This window comes from Chrysemys picta, chromosome 3, assembly GCF_011386835.1.
Source record: "Chrysemys picta bellii isolate R12L10 chromosome 3, ASM1138683v2, whole genome shotgun sequence".
NCBI classification, from domain to species: domain Eukaryota; kingdom Metazoa; phylum Chordata; order Testudines; family Emydidae; genus Chrysemys; species Chrysemys picta.
The window spans coordinates 177,995,341-178,019,478 of record NC_088793.1 but is presented as its reverse complement, the minus strand read 5'-3'; the positions used below and the strand labels follow the sequence as shown (position 1 = coordinate 178,019,478).

General features: G+C 46.2%; 1 protein-coding gene across 2 annotated transcripts in view; it reads right to left on the bottom strand.

Moving 5' to 3' along the window:
• The window catches only part of PSME4 (proteasome activator subunit 4), a 222,208-nt gene that overhangs the window by 143,272 nt on the left and 54,798 nt on the right, over positions 1–24,138 (bottom strand). For both annotated transcript variants that reach the window (XM_005307349.5, XM_005307350.5), the window contains 6 exons: positions 21,351–21,414; positions 20,582–20,656; positions 13,972–14,094; positions 4,207–4,299; positions 1,964–2,229; positions 11–197 (listed from right to left, as the gene is read on the bottom strand). In XM_005307349.5, the coding sequence (XP_005307406.2) occupies positions 11–197; positions 1,964–2,229; positions 4,207–4,299; positions 13,972–14,094; positions 20,582–20,656; positions 21,351–21,414 (808 nt within the window). The remainder of the gene's footprint in view (positions 1–10; positions 198–1,963; positions 2,230–4,206; positions 4,300–13,971; positions 14,095–20,581; positions 20,657–21,350; positions 21,415–24,138) is intronic.

Below are 24,138 nucleotides of genomic sequence, written 5' to 3'. Positions count from 1 at the left end.
ATATACTTACCATGCATTTACTGAAGTCGTTTGGATCCACACCAGGCAATGCTCTCATCAACAGAGGTAGCATGTGTGTTGGACCTTCAGGAAACCACTTGCCCCCAGACACCAGACTACGAGATACTCCAATTACGCAGCTTAAAGTAGCTGTGAGCTGATGAGGTTCTGTCAATGTCTCTAGTGCAGGGTATGTTCTACACATAGTGAAGAAAAAGCCAGATTAAAAACAGCTAAAAATTTTAAACTTCTAAAAGAAAAACCATATCTGATGAAATTAGATAAACAATACTATGTCAATTTAAAATGTTCCTTTTAGAAATTATCCAATAGCCCAAACCTTTCATTGTATTTCACTGCACAGTGAATTTAATAACTCCTTTCTTTTAAAACATGCTCCTCATCTGAACAGAACTGTTCACCACCAGTGTCCCACAGAATTATTGTTGGATAAATTATGGGTGATTCCAGTACATTGTCTGGACTAGATCTAGGGCTATAAAATTAAAAACAAAACAAAAACTGAAGACCGACCATTACAGGTGCTATGGGTCAGTCAAAAAAGCCAATATTATTAAAATACTATCTAGATAAATGGTTCAGGTATATTTAAAATATGAGAGCCTTATGGATTTTAAAATTATATGTAGGACAAAATCTTGGTCTTTATTGTCTCTAAATATCAAAATTAAATGAAGATGTAACATTTAATAGTTTTATATTAACCTGGTAACTGAAGAAAGCCCTGTATTTGAAGACATCTTGCTAAAAATTAAAGCTTACATTTATTACACAAATAAAATATTGGAGTTGAATTTTATCTGTCCTGTGCCTTTTTATATCGGGCATGTTTTTAGCACCCCATATAGTGAGAATTGTGAAATAATTCCTATTATTGTCACGACAGTTCAACTACATACTGACTCACCATGTCACATCTGTACTACTTCATTCAAAACACACTAAATTACAAGTCTCAGCTGTGCCTACACAGAACAGAGCACTGCATTAAGTGTATTGAGACAATAGCATTTAGCAATAAGCCTTATTATGCTCCACCACTCAATTATGCAGTCATCCCTAACCCAGAATAAATACATTACCACTGTTGCCTTACTTAGAAGAGCAGTTATGTTATTTTTATATATGTAACAAATGTAGTGAGTAAATAAGTCTATATGTACACTTGACTCTTAAGATATGGAATGTGGGAGGTTAATTTTTCAGACACTGCAAAGTTCAAATATTTTCTCAGGAAGGGGAGAGTGCAATTGTTTTACAATTTTGACCCTTTGGAGGGACATGTTAAGAACAGTAAAGGGGATTATGTTGTTGCCAGTTCATTTGATTTTTATAGTGAATTTCAATTATAGTTGGGGGGCCCAAAGCATTCCAGATGAGTGCTATTTTTGCAGTTTTCTTGTAAAATCAAAGGCAACATCAAAGCAATACAATCTATCATTTGTCAAAGAAAACTGAAAAATCAATATAAGTATGTAATATATTACACACTTTTTGCTACTCAAATAACATTAAATATACTTATTTAAACTTTGGCCCAGATTTTGAGCTATGACAAAGAGCTCAGCACAGCTCAGGAGTGAGGGGTGCAAAATTGGCTCACAGTTGATCCTGAAACTGTCTATTGACAGTCTCCATCATAAATTAGAGCAGCCTGAAGGCAATTCTAATTTATGCTAGCTAGCAACAGCCCCAGCCATTCCAGGAGCCAGGGAGCAGTCGAGCACAAAAACTAAATAGCACTTCCTCCTTCACTTAGCAACACCCCGACTAACCTAGTTGCAGGGATGGGTGTGGTATGCGATCTAATTCAGTAGCTCCCCCAGCCCAAGTACTCCCCTTCATCAAGGGAATACTTCTGTGGCTCACTATGGCAGCTGGTGGGGCAAGCTCTGAACTTCTATTTGCAGTAATGTTTCTTCATTGTTTCATTATAACTTACTTTTCAAGTACAGGTGGAATTACTAACTCAGGACGCATTAGTGCAAGATTTTGTAGGGCTTGAGCAGCCTCTAGGCTTCCAGTTTTACTAAACATAGCCAAAAGGACAGGTTGAATAATGCATTCTACAAAGTCTGTAACATCTTGATCAGTAAGTTTATGGCTATCAGGCACAGGAGTTAGCCAAGTCTTCTTCTTGTAACGCTCACGATGCAGTCTTCTAACAACACTACTTGGTAACCTTTGAAGCAGTTTCATCAGCTTGTTCTGTTGGATATATAATCAGAGGAAACAATCAATTTCAAGTAATTAGCAGCGAGAATGGACAGTGGCAAAACCCTGATATATCCTTCTTATACCAGGAACTCAAAAATAAGCTGTGTTAACTTCAGGACAGTTGCTCAAAATGGATAAGAACTGCAGGAACGTAGTAAATCTAAGGCTAGGTCTACACTACCCGCCTGAATCGGCGGGTAGAAATCGATCTCTCGGGGATCGAATTATCGCGTCTCGTTGGGACGCGACAATTGATCCCCGAATCGACGCTCTTACTCCACCAGCGGAGGTGGGAGTAAGCGCCGTCGACTGGGAGCCGCAGAGGTCGATTTTGCCGCCGTCCTCACAGCGGGGTAAGTCGGCTCCGATACGTCGAATTCAGCTACGCTATTCGCGTAGCTGAATTTGCGTATCTTAAATCGACCGCCCCCCCCCCGTAGTGAAGACCTGCCCTAAATGTTCAGAATTCACTATGAGAATCCAGTTCCCAGAACTTTACAAGCTACACTGTATTTGTCATTCCTAATCATTTCTATAAACATTTAAAACACATGCTTATATATTTTGTACAATGACTAAATTAGCTCTAGAAAAAAACTCAGATAAATGAAGATTACTTACCAGCAATGGAGATCTTCAAGCATATCCTCTGCACATTCACATTTATGGGAATATTCTGGAATATGTAATCCACCCTTGTGATCTTGGAGCTGCTCAGGAATGAGGCAGGCCCCTAGCATGAGTCAGAGCAGCCTTGCCACTATAACTTGTGGCAGCTACCAGGGGAGACGCCCTGCACTGCCTGGTAGAGCACCCACTACAATACCTCTAAGCCATCCAAGGATCCTCTGGGGGTCAAGAAACCCAGCTTTAAGGATGTTAAGGGGTCTATCCCACTTCATGGACTGTATTTGCAGAGCAGGTTGGGAAAGGCACCTGCCCTTGTGTCCACTATTCACATGGGTCAAGAAATATCTATTCCCAGTGACAAAGAGTTAATGTGAAAAACACCTAGAAAGACTGACTACGTTAACCTGGTCTGTGAACCAAACCTAATTTATGACAGTACTGCTGGAATTCAATGCAGCGAATTGTTCACCAGTAATATTTGCACCAGAAATATCTGCAATAGTAAATTGCCTTTTAGTAAGCTCCTTTCTGCCCTAACTTACACACAAGCAACTCCCATTCAAGAAAGTTGTCTGAAGGCAGAATGGGACCCAATAATTTTTCATATGTTTTTCTAGGATACTTCTAATTAAAAATAATTGTTGGAGATTAAAAATGATCATTTTATCTCCCAAACGTACTGTGCAGTGAGAGATATAGAAAAATCCAGTTCTGTTGAGAACTGTAACATCAACTTTAACTGTGAAAACTGTCTAAATTCAATACTAAATATTAGAACAAAAATAGCATAAAATGTTAAATAGTGGATTTTTAGCTGCGCTTTTAACAAAAGCTCAGTTCATGTTGATTGATCAAAGTTAGATTCTACTATACTTACAAATGTAGGACAACATTGTATCATATTCTCTTAACCAAGAAAGTGTGCTTCAGACACTAGAATCATACTATCAATTATTCCAAAATCAGGTTTTACTAGGTGCTTGAAAAACTGACAGACACAATAGAGACTAGCAGCAAGTTTAATTTGACATGTTCATTTTCACATCTTGTACTGCAGACAGTTAAAAAATAATCCATGTTTTCTTATTAGATAGCGGTATTTTTCTGGCTCCTTTTCAGTTTAATTTCACCCATCACACTAGTGTTTTCTTGGAAGTTTATTTTCTAAGGTATATACATATTCCATAGTAATCTATTATAGGATGAAATTGTTTGCATAAAGCAGTATACACTCTTATTAAAAGTGAAGAGCACAGTAGAGAAAAATTCATGATAAAATTATAATCCCACTCCAAATTTAAAATCTTTAGTCTTAAAATAAAAGCATAACAAACTCACCAGCCAGCGACCATTATTTGAAGGATGGTAAAAAGATGCAATGCTATTGAATAATCCAGACAAGTGCTTCTGTACTAGTCTGCTTGGTCCACCCTGTCCAAAGTCAAATACATATATATTTAATCTACTTAACAGGAAGAGCATGAAAAAGGACACTGTCGAGGTTAGAAAATAAGTTTAACCTACCCAAAATAGATTCTTCAGCGTCATGAGACAAGTTAAAGATCAATATAATATCCTTCCATAACAAAAGCAACATGGTTTAACTAACAATTAACTAAAGTCACTGGGCTTGTTTTTGGTCACAGAAACATTCTATTATCTCTCTATGCTTTTCTTCTGTTCTTGTCAACAGGAAGAGTTTTAAAGTTTGCAATTATTCCCCTTCTGTCTATTTTTAGAACTATCTTTCTTAAGAATCTTTTTACATATTACAAACGCTATGCAATATTACGGTCTGAGGAAGATGCGCAGGAAAAAGGAAACTGCAATATTCTGGTAACATTTTATTGAAGACAAATTCAAATTACTGTGCAAAGGAGACTGAACTTTTGTTTAGCTTTTAGTGAAGAATGGCAGTGTCACTAAAAATACCCAAGACCAGACATAGGAAGCCTAATAATTAAAAGAAATATAGAGAGGCTTGGAAGGATTAGATTGTTATTGGGTTTCACCATCAACAAATCAATGAAAAAATATTTCCATGAATGATAATCAAAATTTACAGATAGGCTAAGAAAGAAAAATACTGCTTGAGAACGTAGAGTTTCGTTTAAGAAAATTTCTTTTGCATACTCTGAAGTGATGTTGACAACTTGTGTTTTACCAGTTATAAAGCTTTAATTTTACTAAATCTCAATGCCTACTCCCATTAAATAATTATTGTTTGACACCCCCCTCCCATAACTTCTCAAAACTGTGAAAATTTAAATAGATAAAAACATTTAAAATGCTTAAAAATAAACATCAATATTATTGGTCAAAATTATAAAAATAATAAAAATCAAATTTTGTCAAATCTAAATATATATCATTGTAAGGGTGGTGGCTGATTTCTCTTAGAAATTCATATTCAAATTTCTATATATGCTGAGAAAGTTAATAGGATGGATCTTAACCTAGTATTAAAAGCAGCACAGCTATAAGTCAGTAAGAATAAAAAGCAAGTTACTTGAGATTTGAACCTTGTAACGAGGCGGAGTGGCCTCCCTCCAGACTTGAGAGTGAGGGACCACTAATTCCTTTGGTGGGCGGAGCCAGACCTGCCCCCTCTCCCCAACCGGAAGTACCAGGGTGGGACTGGAAGTTATAGGAAAGGCCCTGCAGCTCAGTTGAGCAGGAGCCACAGAACAAGATAGACTTCTCCAGTCTGCTGCCACAGCCAAGCCCACACTGTGCAGCGCCTTGCATCCGGAGGAGACTATGTGACACTACACTGCACCCCATATTCTTCCTAGAGATATTATTATACACGATATGATTATGGCATAATTCTGATGTATTTTATGCAAGATAGGTCATCTGAGATATCATTGAAAAAGTTATGATTTACTGAATATGGTTATCCTGTCTGTATGCATGTATCATTTTTGTATCTGAAGTTAGGAATATTGACTATGTATGTGTGTTACAAATGTGAGCACACATGGGGAACTAGACACTAGACAAAGGACTCTCAGTCTAGGTGGCTGGCTGGGAAAGGTCCATTCAAGTTAATGAACCATTAGGGAGAACAATAGGCCTTAGAAGAAGCTTATTTCGAACCTGGGGTGCCTTCCTGAGGACGCTACAAACAGCCTCCGACTCATGGCTGCTATGACACTACAAGGACATGTGACCATTTCATCTGGTGCTGGACTCCATCTTGGGATATGAGTGTTTTTCCGCTGACTGGAGTGGGAACCAAGCTTTGAAACAAAGGGTTCCTGCCATATGCAAAGGCTATTTAAGGCAGGGGAGTGACATCATCGTGGTTCTTCACTGACTCCCCACCCAAAGAGACTCCTGGAAACACCTGAGGAACTAAGACTGAACTGGGGGAAGTGCTGGACCCAGGCTAAAGGGATTTTTAGCCTGTGAATGGAACACCTGGGGATTCCAAGCTGTAAGCTAGTGCAGCTTGTCCCTTAAGAATCTGCAGCCTGCTTGTATCATCACTTAGGGTGAGGATTTGCTATTCATATCCGATCTAGTTTAGTTTGCGTGTTTTGTTTATTGCTAGGTAATCTGCTTTGTTCTGTTTGCTATCCCTTATAATCACTTAAAATCTATCTTTTGTAGTTAATAAATTTGTTTTTGCTTTGTCTAAAACCAGCATTTATGGGAGTCATAACTCAGGGGCAGAAAGCTGTTGTATATTCCTCTTCACATTGAGGGAGGGGGCAAATTTCATGAACTTACACTATACAGTTCCCTGTGCAGTGCAAGACCATATAATTTTGGGTTTACTCTTCAGAGCGGGTGCTGAGTAGCTGGGAAGTTCCTTAGCAAGACCTTTCCCATGCAGAGCTGATCACAGCATCTGCATGTAACTGCAGCTGGGTGTGCCCCTATCTGTATGTGTGCTGGTGAAAGTGCAGGTTGGTCAGAGCAGTACAGTGTAAAGGGAGCCCAGGCTGGTGGTTCAGGGGGGCTCAGTGGTACTCCAGTTCCAGGTGGGTAACCCATCACAACCACTCAGAAAGGAGTTGGCAGCACTGCCGTGCACAGTGTACCCTGAGGAGACAGAGAACCCTTGGACTACAGAACCCCCTCTCCAGACTGTGATAGGAAGTCGCCATGGGAAACCAGACTTTAGTCTGGTTTGGTTCCCAGAGCAGGGGTCAGCGTGTTGTGGCTGGATAACCCGCTGACCCAGTGGCAGAACACTCCACCACTGTTAGGGACCTGGGCTGGGACCCAGTGGAGTCGTATGGGTCCGGGTCCTGCTACCACCCCCCCACACCAACCCCATCCCAGGGATGGCAGTGTTTGCACCCTAGGCCAGAAGGCCTGTGTTTAGTTTGTGGCTTGTCCCCATCAGGAGACAGTGAGCCTTAGACCGTGTGTTTGCTGGCTGCCTTATCTAGGAGGCTTAGGCTAAAGCCTGCTCCCTGCTCTGTCTCACCCAAACAGCCAGAGGCTTAGACTGTTAATTACTGCCAGTCCCAGCCAGGAGGCTGCGGGCTAAAGACTGCTCACTACTCTACCCCACCCAAGGGAGCTAGAGCATCAGACTGTTACTGCTTGTTTGCCTCTGCTAGGCAGCTACAGAGCTGTAGACTTCTTACTGCTCAGCCCCACCAGCAGGACCCGAGCCTGAGTGCTGTTGCTTGACACAGGTAGGCGGAGTGACCTGCCTCCCCCTTGAAAGCAAGGGATCACTACAAACCTAAATGTATGCTTCCTGAACAGATATTTCAATTTAGGACAGGGCAACTACTTAGAATGATTAATTCATTCAATGTAGTAATGTTGGCAGGCTATAGCATAATGCTAGAAACCTTCTTTTTGTAAATGTTACTGTTGGCATTTCTTTACATTATTTGATGAAACAACATAGCTCCATTTCAGTGAATTTCAGCTCCACCTGTAACGTCATCCAAAATTAAATTCATGATTCTTTAATTATCCTTACAGGATGCGAGGTAGACACATGAAAATTTGGACTGTAAACACTGAGCTAAGTTGCAACTCTAGTAATAATAAAACTCTAAAGAAACAGATCTGAAGTTTGTTTTATTTCAATACAATGTACTCTGTCCTGCAATGAAGCTATAAGGAATTTATAATATTTTATAGTAACAGACTGATGACAGAAAACATAGGATTAGGATTCCCCACTGTACTCTAATGGGTGAGGCATTTATGGGGTGGGAGTGGTGGGAGGGGGTAAGGAAGGTTACCTACCTTTCGTAACTGTTGTTCTTCGAAATGTGTTGCTCATGTCCATTCCATTCCAGGTGTGTGCATGCCCACATGTCTCCCTATTGGAGATTTTTGCCTTAGGGCTGGCTGTGGTGCCCTCTAGAGTACCGCACTTACGCTGTAGTATATCAGGTGCTGCCGGCCCTACACCCTCTCTGTTCCTTCTTGCCGACAACTCCAACAGAGGGGCAGGAGGGTGGCTAATGGAATGGACATGAGCAACACAACTCCTCAAAGAACAACAGTTCTGAAAGGTAGGTAACCTTTTTTTCTTCTTCGAGTGCTTGCTGATGTCAATTCCATTCTAGGTGACTCACAAGCAGAATCAATGGAGATGGACTTGGAGTTCACAGTCTCGCAGCTTGCAACACTGATCTGCCAAAGCTAGCATCGTCGCAAGCCTGCTGGGTCGGTGCGTAGTGTGATGCAAACGTGTAGACGGACGACCAGTTCGCAGCCCAACAGATCTCTTGGATTGCCACCCATGCCAGGAAGGCTGTTGATAGCACCTGCGGCCTAGCTGGATAAGCCGTCATGATCGCTGGCGGGGGCACCTTTTCCAGCTCATAGCAGTAGCCGATGCAAGTCATGATCCAATACGAGATTCTCTGGGCTGACACTGGGCAACCTTTCATCCTGTCAGCGACAGCAACAAACAACTGTGTTGATTTACGGAATTGCTTTGTTCTATCAATGTAGAATGTCGCACGAGGCTTTGGACAAAGGACTGGTAAGTAAATGTCTTGACCAGCGTGGAACTGGGAGACAACCTTGGGCAGACAACCAGGTGCGAACGCAGCTGGACTTTGTCCTTACAGAAGGCCATATAGGGCGGCTCTGACGTGAGCGTCCTAATCTTGGACACCCCACGGGCTGAAGGGAGCAGGAAGCCAAGAGTATGAAGGGAGGACCCCTGAGCATGGACAGCACAAGATTCAGATCCCAAGGGGGGACCGGGTCGCAGACATGTGGGTAAAGGCACTCCAAACCCTTCAGGAAGCTCCCTGTCATGGGATGGGCAAAGACCAACCGGCCCTGAAGAGGAGGGTGGAACGCTGAAATGGCTGCCAGGTATACCTTGATCGAAGATAGTGACAGACCCTTGTGCTTAAGGTGCAGTAAATAAACCAGGATGTCCTGCAGCAGGGCCTCTTCCACACGAATGTGTCAGTCCGAGACCCAACACATGAATCGCTTCTACTTCACCACATATGTAGCCCTGGTGGACGGTTTTCTGCTGCCCAGCAGGACCTGCTGGACACCAGCGAAACACCCCGGTTCGTCCGCATCAACTACGCAGCAGCCAAGCCGTCAAGAAAGTCCTGCTGACACGATCTGCCAGGATGTTCTTGGCTCCAGGCAGGTGGGCAGCTACCAGATGAATGGCATGTTGCACTCAAAAGTTCCAGAGGCTGAGCACTTCCCAACAAAGGGCCCAAGACCTGGCTACGCCCTGCATGTTGATGTAGTACATCGTGGTGGTACTGTCCATCAGAACCTGCAGCACCCTGCCTGTCAGGTGGAACAAGAATGCCTAGAAGGCCAGGCGAACCGCTTTGAGCTCCATGACATTCAAATGAAGGGCCAGATCACTGTATAGTCAGCGGTCCTAGGTGTTGAGCTCGCCCAGATGGGCTCCCCAGCCCAGGTCAGATGCGTCTGAAACCAGGATAAGCGACGGAGACGGGGTCACGAAGTGAACCACCTGCAGCACTGACTCTGGATCCAGCCACCAGTCCAAGGACAAGAGAGACGTGGCTTGGCACCATGACCACTCGGTCCAGGACGTATCTGCTGGGGATATAAACCGAGGCCAGCCATGCCTGCAGCGGTCGTAGATGAAGACAGGCATGGCTGACTATGTATGTGCACCTAGCCCATTAGTCGTGGGCTGTGGTAAGCGGATGGCTCTTCACGTGAGCAATCAAGTCCAACATGGCCCAGAAGTAAGCTTCTGGAAGAAAGGCCCCCACTCGCGTAGAGTCGAGAACCACTCCAATAACCTCTATGCGTTGGGCCGGCGTTAACGTGGACTTTTCTGTGTTCATTAACAGGCCCAGTTCGTTGCAGATGAACCGCACCAGGTTGAGGCTCCATCAGACCTGTTCTGGAGACCTGCCCTTGATGAGCCAGTCATCAAGATATGGGAAGATCTGGACCCCCCCCACACGTCATAGGTAAGCTGCTACCGGCGCCACACACCTTGTGAGCACCCTGGGGGCCGAAGACAGGCCAAAAGGTAACGCCGTGAACTGGAAGTGACGCCCAGCCACTATGAAATGCAGGAAGCACCTGTGGCCCAGGAATATGGAGACATGCAAGTAAGTGTCCTTCAAGTCGAGAGCAGCGTATTAGGCCCCCAGATCCAGGGAAGGAATGATGAAGGCCAGGGAGACCATGCAGAACTTCAATTTCTTGAGAGACTTGTTGAGACCACTCAGGTCCAGGAGAGGCCTGAGGCCTCCTTTGTCCTTTGGGATTAGGAAGTAGCGAGAGTAGAATCCTCTTCGTTCAATGTCCCGAGGACCCTTCTCCACAGCCTCCAAGCCCAGGAGCTTCTCTACCTCCTGAACGAGGAGTTGCATGTGAGAAGGATCTCTGAAAAGAGACAGGAAAATGGGGGGGGGGGGGGGGGGGCGGGAAGGAGGGGCAGCCAAGAACTGCAGGGTATAGCCCCAAGCCACTATGTCCAGGACCCAGCAGTCCCACATAACCCACAACCAGGCAGAGCGGTAGGGGGAAAGGTGGTTGAGGAAAAAGCGGTTAGGATCCGGTCAACTGACTGGGGCATCGCTCTCAGGCGCACTCTCACAACCATCTCTTCTGGCCCCCTGGGTGTTTGGCTGTCCCAGGCTGGGCTGTTGAGCAGGAGGAAGAAAGGCGATGACTACTAAAACTAGCATCCCTTCTCCTTGTAGGGCCCTGACGAGGCTGCCAGGGTCTTGGCAGTGGCGGTGGCCGGAAGGGCTTCGTGGATGATTACAGATGTGCATGCCCAACAAGCAAAGGGTAGCCCTAGTGTCCTTCAACTCGTGCAGCCTGGCATCTGTTGGATCCAAGAACAAACCAACTCCATCAAAGGAGAAGTCCTGGATCGAGGCCTGCATCTCCTGGGAGAGGCCTACCATCTGGAGCCAGTAACTACATTGCATGACCACCATTAATGTGGCCACCCTTGCTGTCGAGTCTGCCATGTTCCATGCCATTTGCAGGGATCATCTGACCGCCGCCGTACCCTCCTCCACCAGAGTGCCAAACTCTTGGGCCAAACCCTGAGGGAAGGATTCCTGGAACTTTTTGAGACTGTCCCAGAGATTAAAATTGTACCGGCCCAGCAGGACCTGATCGTTTGCCACCTGAAATTGCAGGCTGGCAGTAGAATAAATCTTTCTCCCAAATAAATCAAGTTTCTTAGCATCTTTGTTTTTGGGAGTCGAGGAGGTGGGGACCTGCTTGTCTTTTTTTTTGGCCGCAGATACAACCATCAAGCCCGGGGGGTGGGTAAGTATAGAAGTATTTGAAACTTTTGGCCGGCACAAAGTACTTTTTCTCGGCCCATTTCGAGGTGGGCAGGATGGAGAAGGCCTTGGCTATATTGAGGACCCCCTCATACAGGGCGACCCAGGTGGGCGTAGAGACTGAGAGGACGTTGAAGAGGATGTCCTCCTGCTCCCCCATCTCCTGTACCTCAAGCCCCAAGTGCTCAGCCACACGCTGGAGAAAGGCTTGATGTTACCTGAAGTCATCGATGGTCTAGCTCTGTAAGGTCCTACGACCGCCTCGTCTGGGGATGACGAGGAAGACTGGACTGCCGGTGGGGGTGCTGTCGTCTTGACCACCATCTGAGAAAGAGGCTTTGGGATGAGCACAGGTTCCTTCGCCCCGACCTCAGAATGGGCTTCTGGTATTGGGTCTGGTGCTGGTGGGGCCACCACCCGATCTTCTGCCATGGCCACCGGGGAGTGCTGCGAAGGAGGCATCGTCACAACCAGTATGCCCCATGCACTCCAATAAGGCCACCGTGCTGGCCACTGGTCATGCTGCCATTGCGGTGCCGCAGATAAAGGAGTGGGCTCCGGTGCCCAATCAGGCCAATGAGACTTTGGCCATCAGCTGGACTGGCCCTCCATACCAGAGGAGCCCTCTTCCGGCAACCAGGGAGGAGCTGTCAACATCTGCGTTTGTTTGCTGGTCATGGCTATCGGTGATCGTTACCCAGGCATAACTGAAAGGTAGCTATAGCGTCGAGAGTGGTACTGGTGCCAGGGAGACCAGTACTGGGAGGGGGAACATTCCCACCATGCCAGTGATGGGGACCAATGCCTAGAGGATGACCATCAAGAAAGCGAGTGGTGCCGGGAATAGAAAGGGGAGCGTTGACCCCGTGCTACAGAGTAGCACTGAAAGGATCTGGAAGCTTGCCTGGGCAATAAGGATCTGCCCCGGGATTCCCAACGCAGCAGCAAAGAGCAACGCCTTCTGTCCGGCGATCAGTGTTGTTCCCTTGTCCCCTGAGGGGGTCTTAATGGCAGGCTTGCCCTCTTAGGGAGCCTTAGCAGGGTCCTGAGGCACTGGGGTCATCATCGGAGTAGGTGGAGATCTGTGCTCTCTCTGCGCCAAGGAAGCCTCAGATGACAAAAGTGCAGGCAGGAATGTGGGTACCATACCACTCCCAGGAATTGGTGATGGACTTTTAAGGGTGCCCCAACCGGAGAGGCACGATCGTGTGGCTCCGGAGAAGTTTGGTGGGCAGGCCTGGGTCCGTTGGTAGATGACCCCTGGGCCTTCTTGCTTGGTGCCAGGGAGTGCTTCTTGGCCTTCCTCTTCAGCACAGGTGATCGCGAACGGTGCCGGGAGGAGCCCGGTGCCAGCACATGGAGGCTGAGGCACTCAGTGTGACCTGCCTGAATGGCTCAGAAGCCAGGAGGAGGGCAGACTCCATCTGGAGAGCCATGAGGCGGATGTCCTGCTCCTTCTGGGTGTGGGGCCAAAAGTTTTTGCAGAACCGGCACCGCTCTTTAACGTGTGACTCCCCCAGGCACTTAAGGCAGCTGCCGTTGGTGTCACTCACAGGCATAGGCCTGCTGCAGTGCAAGAAGGGCTTAAACCCGGGAGACCAAGGCATGCCCCGCCTGGGGCAAAATCCCGCTGGGATGCTAACTACTAACTAACTAACACTTAACAAAGGTGCTCTGACTGACCACCACGGGCGGTAAGAAGGAACTGAGAGGGCATAGCGCCGGCGGCGCCTGATATACCGTGCTCATGCCGCGGTGCTCTAGAGGGTGCCACAGCCCTATGTGTCATGCTAAGGCAAAAATCTCCAAGGGCCGCACATGTGGGTGCGCGCACACCTAGAATGGAATTGATATGAGCAAGCACTCAAAGAAGAACTAATTTTCTGTAACTAAGGACTTGTATAAATAAAGGACACAATACCCAACGGGATTGGAAAGTGATAGTAACAATTACCACAACCAGAGCCTCAGAAGACCAAAAAAAAAAGCCCAAATCCTTTGGCTAATGGGAGCTCAGGACCCAAGAATGAGAATCCTGTTTGTACTGCATCACTGAAGAACATCACTGTGGACAAACTTCATGCTTGTACTGGACTTTAAATCAATGAGCTGGCAGCTCATTTCCAAAGTGTCACTTAGAGCAGCCCTGAAATAAGCCTTATGTCCCATATCCCCAACCAACCATAAGGCACTACTTTTAAATAAACATTGGGCAAAGAAAGCCTCAGAAATAAGCATCTGCTGAAGCTGAATACCCAGACACTTTAATCATTTTAGCTACACAGCTGTTCAGAGCTTTTCATTACTAGTTTTTAATATACTATATAAAAAGAATACTAACCATCATGGCTGTGATCCACATTACTGCATGTCCTATATCATAAGCATTTGTTAAGAATCTTGGCACTAAAACTTGACCGCTTCCCACTGGAAGATTCAAACTTCTCAAAATCCTTGTAAATATCTGTTAAAAAAGGTAATATTACTTAATACTATTTATAATAAGTTTCTGTACAATACTTTTAATGGGGCAACAGTTCCTGCATGGTTGTTATTAATTTGCTAGCATAAACATCTGAGTAACAAAACATCACATATTCATTTAGTCATTGGCTACTTGTAGTTACTGCAGGTTCCATTCTTAGCAGTGGACATAACAGATACAATTTTAGGTCCCAGCTTCAAGGGGTTACTTGGAGACAAACAGTTTTCACATAAAGCTAAAATACATTTAAATGCATGATTGTAGGAGAACTACCATGATACTAAACACCCAGCAGTCTGAGATTCAAATTGCTGGTACTGGAGAACTAAAATCAGGTTAAAAATTATGCAATAGTTTGGTTATTGTTACAATTTGAACTTCTACCTAGTACAGCATTCCAAATGGATTTGTGTGTACTGTAAACAAGACTGTTTTCCAAGAATTGCTGTGGGGCACTCCAACTGCAAGTTCTTTTCAGTTAGAAAAGGTACCATAGACAAGCAAGGAGTTATTTATTTTTATTCCAATATTTTTGTTGATGTTATAGGTTTGAGAGGGAAAATGGGTGCCAGCAGCTTCTTCCATGCACCTATTAGTTTGTGTAGATGGAAGGAAAGTTAGTTTTTAGTGTCCTATCCCCACATACTTCTTCTGCACCAGAAGCTTGAGGATGGGGCATAAGAGTCCCTGTATTCATCTCCTTATAGTTGGCAACTAGGTGTTACAGCTAATAATGGAGATTCAAACCATACCAATGTGTTTGGGGATCTTAGATAAGGCAAAATAGAGAAATGGGAGAACAGAAGAAGTGTTAAGTTTGAATGAAAAAAATAAAAAACAGGCAAGTATGATTCAAATGCAGTTCCATAACCATAAAAAGGAACATGAAATTAAAGAGAAAATTCTCAACCCACTGGGTTTAATAAATAACAAGATTAATAATGCCCACCACTTTTTTTGATGGACGCAATACAAAAGAACATGAGAGATAGTATAGCAGTCCACAATACAGTAGCAAATACAGCAGGAAAGGCGTTGCGAGGAGAGCATGCGGCCCCAATAACGGTCGGCAATGGCGATGAAAAGGTAGGAGAAAGCACGGAAGCTGCAGGTGTGCTGATGGTAGAATGCCAGCACTGTACGTATGTCCAGGGAATGAAGCATGTGGTGTCTGGAGAAGGTATGTAGTTTGGGGTAGAAGGTGGGGAGATGTATGAATTGATTAAGGTGGAATGGGGATGCCACTTGGGGGAAGAATTTGTGGTGGAGGTGGAGGGAGACATTGTCCTTGTGCAAGATAGTGAAGGGAGGGTCTGCCATCGTGGCCGTCAGTTCACTGACGCATAGTGCAGAGGTAATGGCCACCAAGAAGATCACCTTCATGGAGAGGTGGGCGAGGGAGCAAGGGGCGAGAGGTTCAAAGGACGGCTTAGCAAGGATGGAGAGGACAAGTTAAGGTCCCAGGTAGGGGTCCTCTTGCAGATCGAGGAAAAGGCATTGAGAAGGCCACGGAGGAAGCAGACAGTAGTCGGGTGAATGAAGACGGAAAAGCAATCCACTGGGGGGGAGAAAGGCACTGAATGCCGCCAGATGTACATGAATGGAGGAGTGGGCGAGGCCAGAGTACCAGAGGTGGAGGAGGTGGACCAGGACAACAGGCATAGAGATAGCGTCCAGGGAATAGCCATAGTCACACATCCAAATGGTGAAGCAGCGCCATTTCACCTGATAGCAAACTCTAGTGGACAGTCACCTGCTGTGTGTAAGGATGTCGTGGATGGAAGCAGAGCAGAGCATGCCGCGTCTATCCGCGAGCTCCATCCAAATACCAGCCCATGAGGTGAAGAGGGCTGGGGTTGAGGTGTCGGATGCGGCCATGGGTTGCGTCAGGAGATTGGGGAGGCAAACTAGGGGGTAGATGGAAAGGAGAAGGAGGGCCGTAAAGCAGTACTGCTGAGGCCAAGTGGGGGCCACAAAGATGACGGTTGCCTGATCCCACTGTATTTTGTGTAGGACTTGTGGAAACAGGGGAATGGGCAGGAAGGCACAGTGGAAGAAAGGTGGTCCAAGAAAGTAGAAGGGCTTCGCCCTGAGATCCCAGACCAAGGGCTCCCCTGGAACAGAAGAGAGGAAGTTTGAGATTGTCTGTCGTGGTAAAGAAATCCCAGCGAGGTGTCCCCCACTGGCAAAAAACAGAGTGGAGTGTGGGGTCATGGAGTTCCCATTCGTGGTTGGAATGGAAAGAGCAACTGAGGGTGTCTGCCTGAGAGTTACTCGTGCTAGGAAGATGCACAGCATGGAGAGTGATGTCGTGTTTGAGGCACCAATTCCAGAGGAGGATGGCGTTTGCACAGCGGGAGGGGGAACATGCCCCATCCTACTTGTTGACATAGACAACCATTGCACGTTGTTGGAGAGCAGTTGGACATGGCAGGAGCGGAGCAGTGGCAGGAGCATTCTGCAGGCTAAGTGAATGGCGCGAAGTTCAAGAACGCTGATGTGCATTCTTGCCTTTCTGGGCGACCAGAGGCCCTGGCTGCATGTCCGTCCACATGCGTGCCCCAGCTTGCCAGGTAGGCATCAGTGGTGGGGGTGGTGCATGGCACTGGAGGCATGAATGGGATGTCCGCCAGGATGGGTTGTACCACCAAACGAGGGACGTGAGTACAGAAGTGGGGAGAGGGACCGGTTTGGTGACAGGGTCACACTGCGGGTTGTAGGTCAAAAGGAGCACTACCCCAGAGGCTAGGGAGCAGGTGACAGTGTCATCGGAGTCCACTGCAGTCTGAAGGGTGACTTTGGCCACCAATTTTCCCTCCTCTATGAGTGACTGAAAATCCTGTTTATACGGGGGAAAGAAGTTGAGGAACAAAGCCAGTTTGGTATAGGAATAGAAGTCGTATTTGGCCACCTGATGGCTGGCAATACATAATTGGAGGTCTGCAGAGCAGTAAACCTTGCGCCTGATGAGGTTGAGTATTTTGGTTACCTGGTCAGGAGGCATGGACCGAAAATGGTGGTGGTGGGCGCGCTCCATGGCCGCCTGGACCACCAGGGAATTCTGAAGTGGGTGCTGGAAATGGAAGTCCATACCCTGGGCCGGCACAAAATAGCGACACTACGCCCACTTTGGAGTGAGTATGCAGGAAGCCAGCGTGTGCTGGGTGAAGGATGGTGTCGTGGATGGACAAGGCAGTACAAGCAGGGCCAGGAGACTGAAGAATATCAAGGAACTGGTCCTGGGGATCCTGGATGTCCCCCACGGGAAGGTTGAGGGCAGTGACCATATGGGTTGAGGGCCTGATACCGGGCATGATCAATAGGAGGCGAGATGGAGGGAGGAATGAACGCTTCATCAGGCAATGAAAAGGCACCGATGCGGACCTGCAGGGCCAGTGGAGCGGGAGTGTCTGAAGGAGCATTGTAAACGGTGGTAGTGGATGGAGAGGGCTGGCGGAGCATATAACGTTGGTATGGATCCCAAGCAGCCCAATAGGGTCGGGCTTAGGGGTCGCTAGGAACCGATGGTCCCCTTGGGTAGGCAAACCACAGGTTGGCAAACCTCCATTAAAGTTGGCTGGTAGGGCTGCCCTCTGGCATCCGGGCTGTAAGAACAGACCAGCAAGAAGGCGGGGTTCGTGTCAGAGGACCAGTCCGATTTGGAGGATGGGTCCGGTAGCAGCGGAGCCGTCAATACCAATGGGACCGGTAGAGCAGCGGGAGGCATTGGAGGGCAGTCCATCAACAGGAGAGGCTCCTCAATCAGGGATGGAGGACCAAGGGCAGCCAGCAGTGCAGGCCGCAGCGGGGACGGCAGCCTCAGCTAAGCTGCAGGTGTCAACAGGGATAGGCATCCCGGCGTGCGCAGAACAGGACAGGAGACACAAGATGGTCCCGGCGGTGTGGACAGCGGTAGAGGCGAAGGCAGCAGAGCTGTCACCAAGGCCGAGGTTGGTGCCATTGGAGAACGGTGCCGGGACTTATGCTCAGAGTGTGACTTTTGGAAGAGGGGGCCTGATTGTCAGCGTGCGACTTCTCACCTGACTTGCCGTGGCTTGGGGAGGAAATAATGCGTTTGGGGCGATCCCCTTGTGCCCCAGTGTGTGCTTCTTATGCACACAATGGTGCTTGGGCAGATGCAGCAGCGCCACCAGTGCCGGGCGGGACGGGACAGGAGTGGCGCTGGCCGCCAGTGCTGATCAATAGTCCGATAGACCTGCCAGAGCCGGATACGGTGGCACACAGGGGCGCATTGCCTCCTCCATAAGGAATTTATGGAGGCGAAGTTCACAAGGTTCCCAAGTTCAGGGTGGTAACGAGCGGCAAATAGAGCAATGCACAGCGACGTGTGCCTCGCTGAGGCAGCAGAGGCAGCGTGGATGCTTATCGCTCACAGAGAACAAGGGAAGGCAAGAAGCGCAGTACTTAAACCTGGCTTGCTGGGGCATAGTCCCCTGGCTGGGGAAAGTTCCCATCAAGGGGGAAATTAATTAATTAATCTTTCTTACTAACTAAGGATGGGGAAACTAGAACAGACAACTACACTAAGAAAGAACTATATACAGGAGATAAAGGAGAAACACAGTGCTCAAAGCAAGCTAAGAGCACCGAAGAACATGGGTTCTGACTCTGGCCATGCGGTGGTAAGAGTGAACTGGAGCAGCGTTGACCTACACAGCTCCTTAAAGCCTCGGATGCACCGCGCGGTTGACGCACGTGCGGGTCAACAGATGCTACTATGAGCAGTTCCCGCTCTGGCGCATGACGCAAATGCGCACCCGCAATTGGAATCCACATAGGGACCATCACTCGAAGAAGAACAAGTGTTTATATTATGAGAGAAATGGGATTTAATCTTTTCGTAAGAAACCAAATTTCAGCAATAAAGCACCCAAAATATTGAGGAAACTGATGAAGTTAACATTTACCCCTGATGAAGGATTCAAAATTTAAGCGATGATCATTTAGATGTGAGGAGACTAAGAACATAAGAATGGCCATACTGGGTCAGACCAAAGGTCCATCTAGCCCAGTATCCTGTCTTCTAACAGTGGCCAAGGCCAGGTTCCCCAGAGGGAATGAACAGAACAGGTGATCATCAAATGATCCATCCCCTGTCGCTCATTCCCCAGTTTCTAGCAAACAGAGGTTAGGAACATCATCTCTGCCCATCCTGGCTAACAGCCATTGATGGACCTATCCTCTATGAACTTATCTAGTTCTTTTTTGAACCCTGTTATAGTCTTGGCCTTCACAACATCCTCTGGCAAGGAGTTCCACATGTTTACTGCATTGCTGAAAAATACTTCCTTTTGTTTGTTTTAAACCTGCTGCATATTAATTTCATTTGGTGACCCCTAGTTCTTGTGTTATGAGACTAGTAGCTCTCTGGAGATTTATTTCATACGTTTAATATCCAGTGAAAAAAGTTGTGTCTGAATTTCCTAAAATAAATAAAGCAAGCAATATCTAAAAGTATCAGTCACACAATTTCACTTGTTTTCTCAGTAAGAAGGGACAGGTAACTATATGAGCCAGCAGTTAAAGAGACACAAAAATGTTGGCCAAAATACTCTTTCCAACTTTCTGGTATTCTTACAACTTACACTTAGCCTCACAAAGCCATTAATATGATCCTTCTCAATACCAATATGCAATTGGACTATTTCCAAGGAAGCTGGCCTGAATTCTGTAGTGTTCAGACCATTGTGACAACAAAGAAAAAGCAAATATTCCACTATATCATTATTAACTCAAATTTGGAATTGTCTGAAACAAAAATAGCTTTGGACTTTTGAAAATGTGCATGCTACCTCAAAATCTGATCCAAGTTGGCAAAAGCTGGTTTACACCAGAAGATTTTAATATACACCTCTACCCAGATATAACGCTGTCCTCGGGAGCCAAAAAATCTTACTGTGTTATAGGTGAAACCGCATTATATCGAACTTGCTTTGATCCGCTGGAGTGCGCAGCCCCGCCCCCCCAAAGCACTGCTTTACCGCTTTATATCCGAATTCATGTTATATTGGGTCGTGTTATATCGGAGTAGAGGTGTATTAAAATGCTATGAACAGCTCGAAATCAAAAGTCAGAGATTCAGCGTGTATGTGCTGTGCATCAACTAATTCAAAAGGAGTTCCATACTTGGTCTCATTCTTGCAAGTGGGATTACTTGTGCATTTAAAGTTATTCACATGCATAATTGTTTACAGAAGGGTGGTGCAATACAGTAATACCCTTTTGAGTCAACTGATGAAGACTGCCAACTCCCAAAGCTATACACAGAGTTAATTCAGATTTTCAACTGCACATACCTAGCTTGAAAATATGGTTATACGAGGCCAAAACAGAGACTACAGAGAATATTTATGTTTGGTATTGCCTACACTGAAATATATCTTCAGGGTCAGTGTAATATTATTGCAGGGTAAACAATATCACTTGTAAAAATAATAGATATTACCTTTGGTACATATGGATCCCAGTCTATGTACCCTATGTTGTCAGTGGCCAAGCGAGCAAAAAGGTTTACTAGATGCTGGGAAATAAATAAACAAATAAATAAAACAGGTCAATATTCCATAACATACATTTCTAACAGAAGAACTGTAGGCCCATTTCATGAGTAGCCACAGAGGCAAAATATCAGTTCACTCAGCAAGAGAGATTTTAAGATCACATTCATCAATGTCACATGGAGCATAAATAAGGAAGTGAAAGTAATGGTTAATGTAAATATCTGAGAAATCATTACACTTCCTGCGCTGAGATCCCCACCTCACTTGTTACTTCTTTTAATATTCATGACTAAAATACAAACAAAAACTCCACCCCCATTTCTCTTTCATATTAGGGATACTGAACTATGGGATTCTGTTATATTGGTGGGATTTCATAGAATTATAAACGATAACACAATAGCCCTTTGCATTCCCATAAGGATTGACTGGTAGTCTGGAAAATGCTAACATTCTAAAGGTTAAAAAGGAAAGCTGCATGAGAGAGCAATTATAAACTGCCCAACAAGCAAAACTGCTGGCTTGTTTACTCAATCAACAGCTTGTTGGGAGTCATGAAATTACCACCTCTTTCCCCCACATTAGAGAAAAGGGAGAGAAAATGGAACTTGATGTGAGAGTGTTCAAGTTAAATATTTCAGGTTTATTTACAAGCACCTTTCAGCTCTATTTATATACTACTACTCTACAAGATTAGGAAAAGTAAATACTCACCCCCTCCCATTGTGGAAGATTCTGAACTGAAAACCAAAGGCCTATAAATTCATCAAACCAAAGCCTGCAAGAAAATGAAATCAAACCAGTCATTTCAGCACTACACCAAACTCTCCTCCTCCATCAGGCACACATTTCATCTCCACTCTACTAGTCAGTTTCAAGCACTTTTTCTCCTGGTCTCTTTTTCACTAATCCAAGTATTTTTTCCCCCCTACTGACTGGCACTGGTGTTAGCTTTGATCAGGAGGTTGCACTAGATGACCTCCTGAGGTCTCTTCCAACCCTAATCTTCTATGATTCTATGATTCACAAAAACACCAACATTATCTCCCATACCTCTTTAAGGGTTGAATTTGAGTCATTCATCCTGTAGGATGTTTAACCCTTTCTGGTCATGAGTCACAGTACTACATTCAGGAAGGAAAAATCAAATGCACAACTACTAAATGAGGAACAAATGGCTTGGCGGTAGTACAGCTGAAAAAGATCAGGGAATTAATAGTAGATCACAAATTGAATAGAACCCAACAACGTGATGCAGTTATGAAAAAGACTTGCATCGTTCTGGGGTGTATTAACAGGAGTGTTGGAGATAAGATAAGGAAAGTAATTGTTAGAGGCCCATATAGTTTTTGCAAAGGCAAAACAACAAAATAAAAAAAAAACATAAAATGGAAAACTCAACCTGAAGTAGCAGCTCCTGCCTCACGGGGCTGGCTGGGCTCCTGCTCTGGGCATTGCAATCTGGTGCACAGGGTCCACAGCACTTCTCAGGTTTGGCCCAGCCACCTCTCCAACATGACATGGGGAGGGGAAGAGACCAAAATTGAGTGACTGTCTGAGCCCAGGCAGCCCAGTGAGACAGAAGCAGCAGCAGCCGGGTGAGTGCGGGATGGTCTCGCTCGGCAATATCCCACCCGGGCCTCCCCCCAGCCCCTTTCAGGGGCATGACCATCCCCCAAGCCTCCAATCCAGTCACAACGCGTGGAGCTCAGCCCAGCTAGTCCTGCAGGACAGGAGCTGCAGGAGCTGTTGCTGTGGGGTAAGTGCAGGGTGGGTTCACTCTGCAACATCCCCCACCCAGGGAATATCTATGGGGAGATAGGAAAGGAGTTCCTGGGACTAATGGGGGACTTGGGCACTGAGGCTCAATGGGGAAGGGGAGATATTTAAGGGGGGGCAAGGTTCAGAGGGGAAATTCATAAAGGGGACCTGGGCATACTGGGGTTGGAGGCTGGAGAAGGAAGCAGTGGGGTTTGGGAAAATCTGTGGTGTCCCATGGAGTTTGTATAATTGAGTGGGGATAGAGAAGTGGGGGTTATTTGGGGGTTGCAGTAAATTTACTAATGTGAATGTAATAAAATCCTTCTTCTCAAGCCCATTTAATACATGCACATAGATTTACATCTCTCATATCTCTCCAGTTCTTTGTTATCTCAGGCTTCCCAAATTTGTAACTGCCATACCTTTAACTGACTACAGAGGAATTACTTAATTCAGCTTGTTAAGTTTAATGGAGGTGAGTGAGTGCATCTTAGAACATGTATGAACTGGAGAAGCCACCATATAGTTCATGTATTCATAAGAAATATTATAGGTGTAACTTAATTAAGGCTACGTTTTAGTATCGGGTATTTTTAGTAAAAGTCATGGTCAGGTCATGGGCAGTAAACAAAAATTCACGTCCCGTGACCTGTCCATGACGTGTACTACATACCCCTGACTAAATGTTGGGTGCTCTGGGGCAGGGGGTGGCCATGGGGCACTGCAGGTGCTCGGGGGGGCGGCGGAGGGGGGAGGGGCACAGCCCATGAAGATCGCCAGAAGCGGCGACATGTCTCTCAGCTCCTAGGTAGAGACATGGCCAGGGGGGCTCTACGTGCTGCCCCAGCCCTGAGGGCTGGCTCCGCAGCTCCCATTGGCCAGGGGAACCACGGCCAATGGGAGCTGTGGGGGTGGCACCTGCGGGCGGAGACAGTGCATGGAGCTGCCTGGCCACACCTCCACCTAGGAACATGTCACAAATTCTGGGGAGCTCCCTGAGGTAAGTGCCAACCGGAGCCCTCACCCCCTCCTGCGCCCCAACCCTCTGCCGCAGCCATGAGCCCCTTTCCTCACCCAAATTCTTGCTGCTGCTGGGGGCGGGGAAGCCGGGTAGCAGTGCACAGTGCAGGATCCCCGCTGCTGCTGGGGGGCGGGGAGGTGCAGTGGCCTGGGAGGAGCAGTGGCTGCTGCTCGGACGGGGGTGGGGGACGCGGTGGTCCGAGACTACCCCAGCAGTGGCCCCCAGACCAGCCGTACCAGTTGCTGCAGAAGTCACAGAGGTCCCAGAAAGTCATGGAATCCATGACTTCCATGACAGACTCGCAGCCTTAAACTTAATTATTTTCTAGCAAAACAAAAAGGTTGTTGTTCTAATGAATCATTCTTCATCTCTTTTTCCACACTATCAATAGCAAGAGCCTCCTCTCTCAGAATTGCAATTTTTATTAAAACCTACAGAAAGGAGGAGAGAAAAGGAAGGAGAAACAACTAAGTAGGAAAGGAAACTTAAGAGTAAGGAGAACTGGAAGGCTTGGAAGTAACTCAAAAAAAAAAAGGCTAATTATCTGTAATTCTTGTTCTCTGAAGGCATTTACAGTATAACTGATCCCCACCCTAAGCCTTCTAGGTAATAATGTGACTCATAAATTACCATAACACAAAATTCTAAACCACTGGCTTCTAAGAGGCAGTAATGCATGCCAACTCTGCTGCTGAAACTTCGCTAATCTTAGTGTTTCCA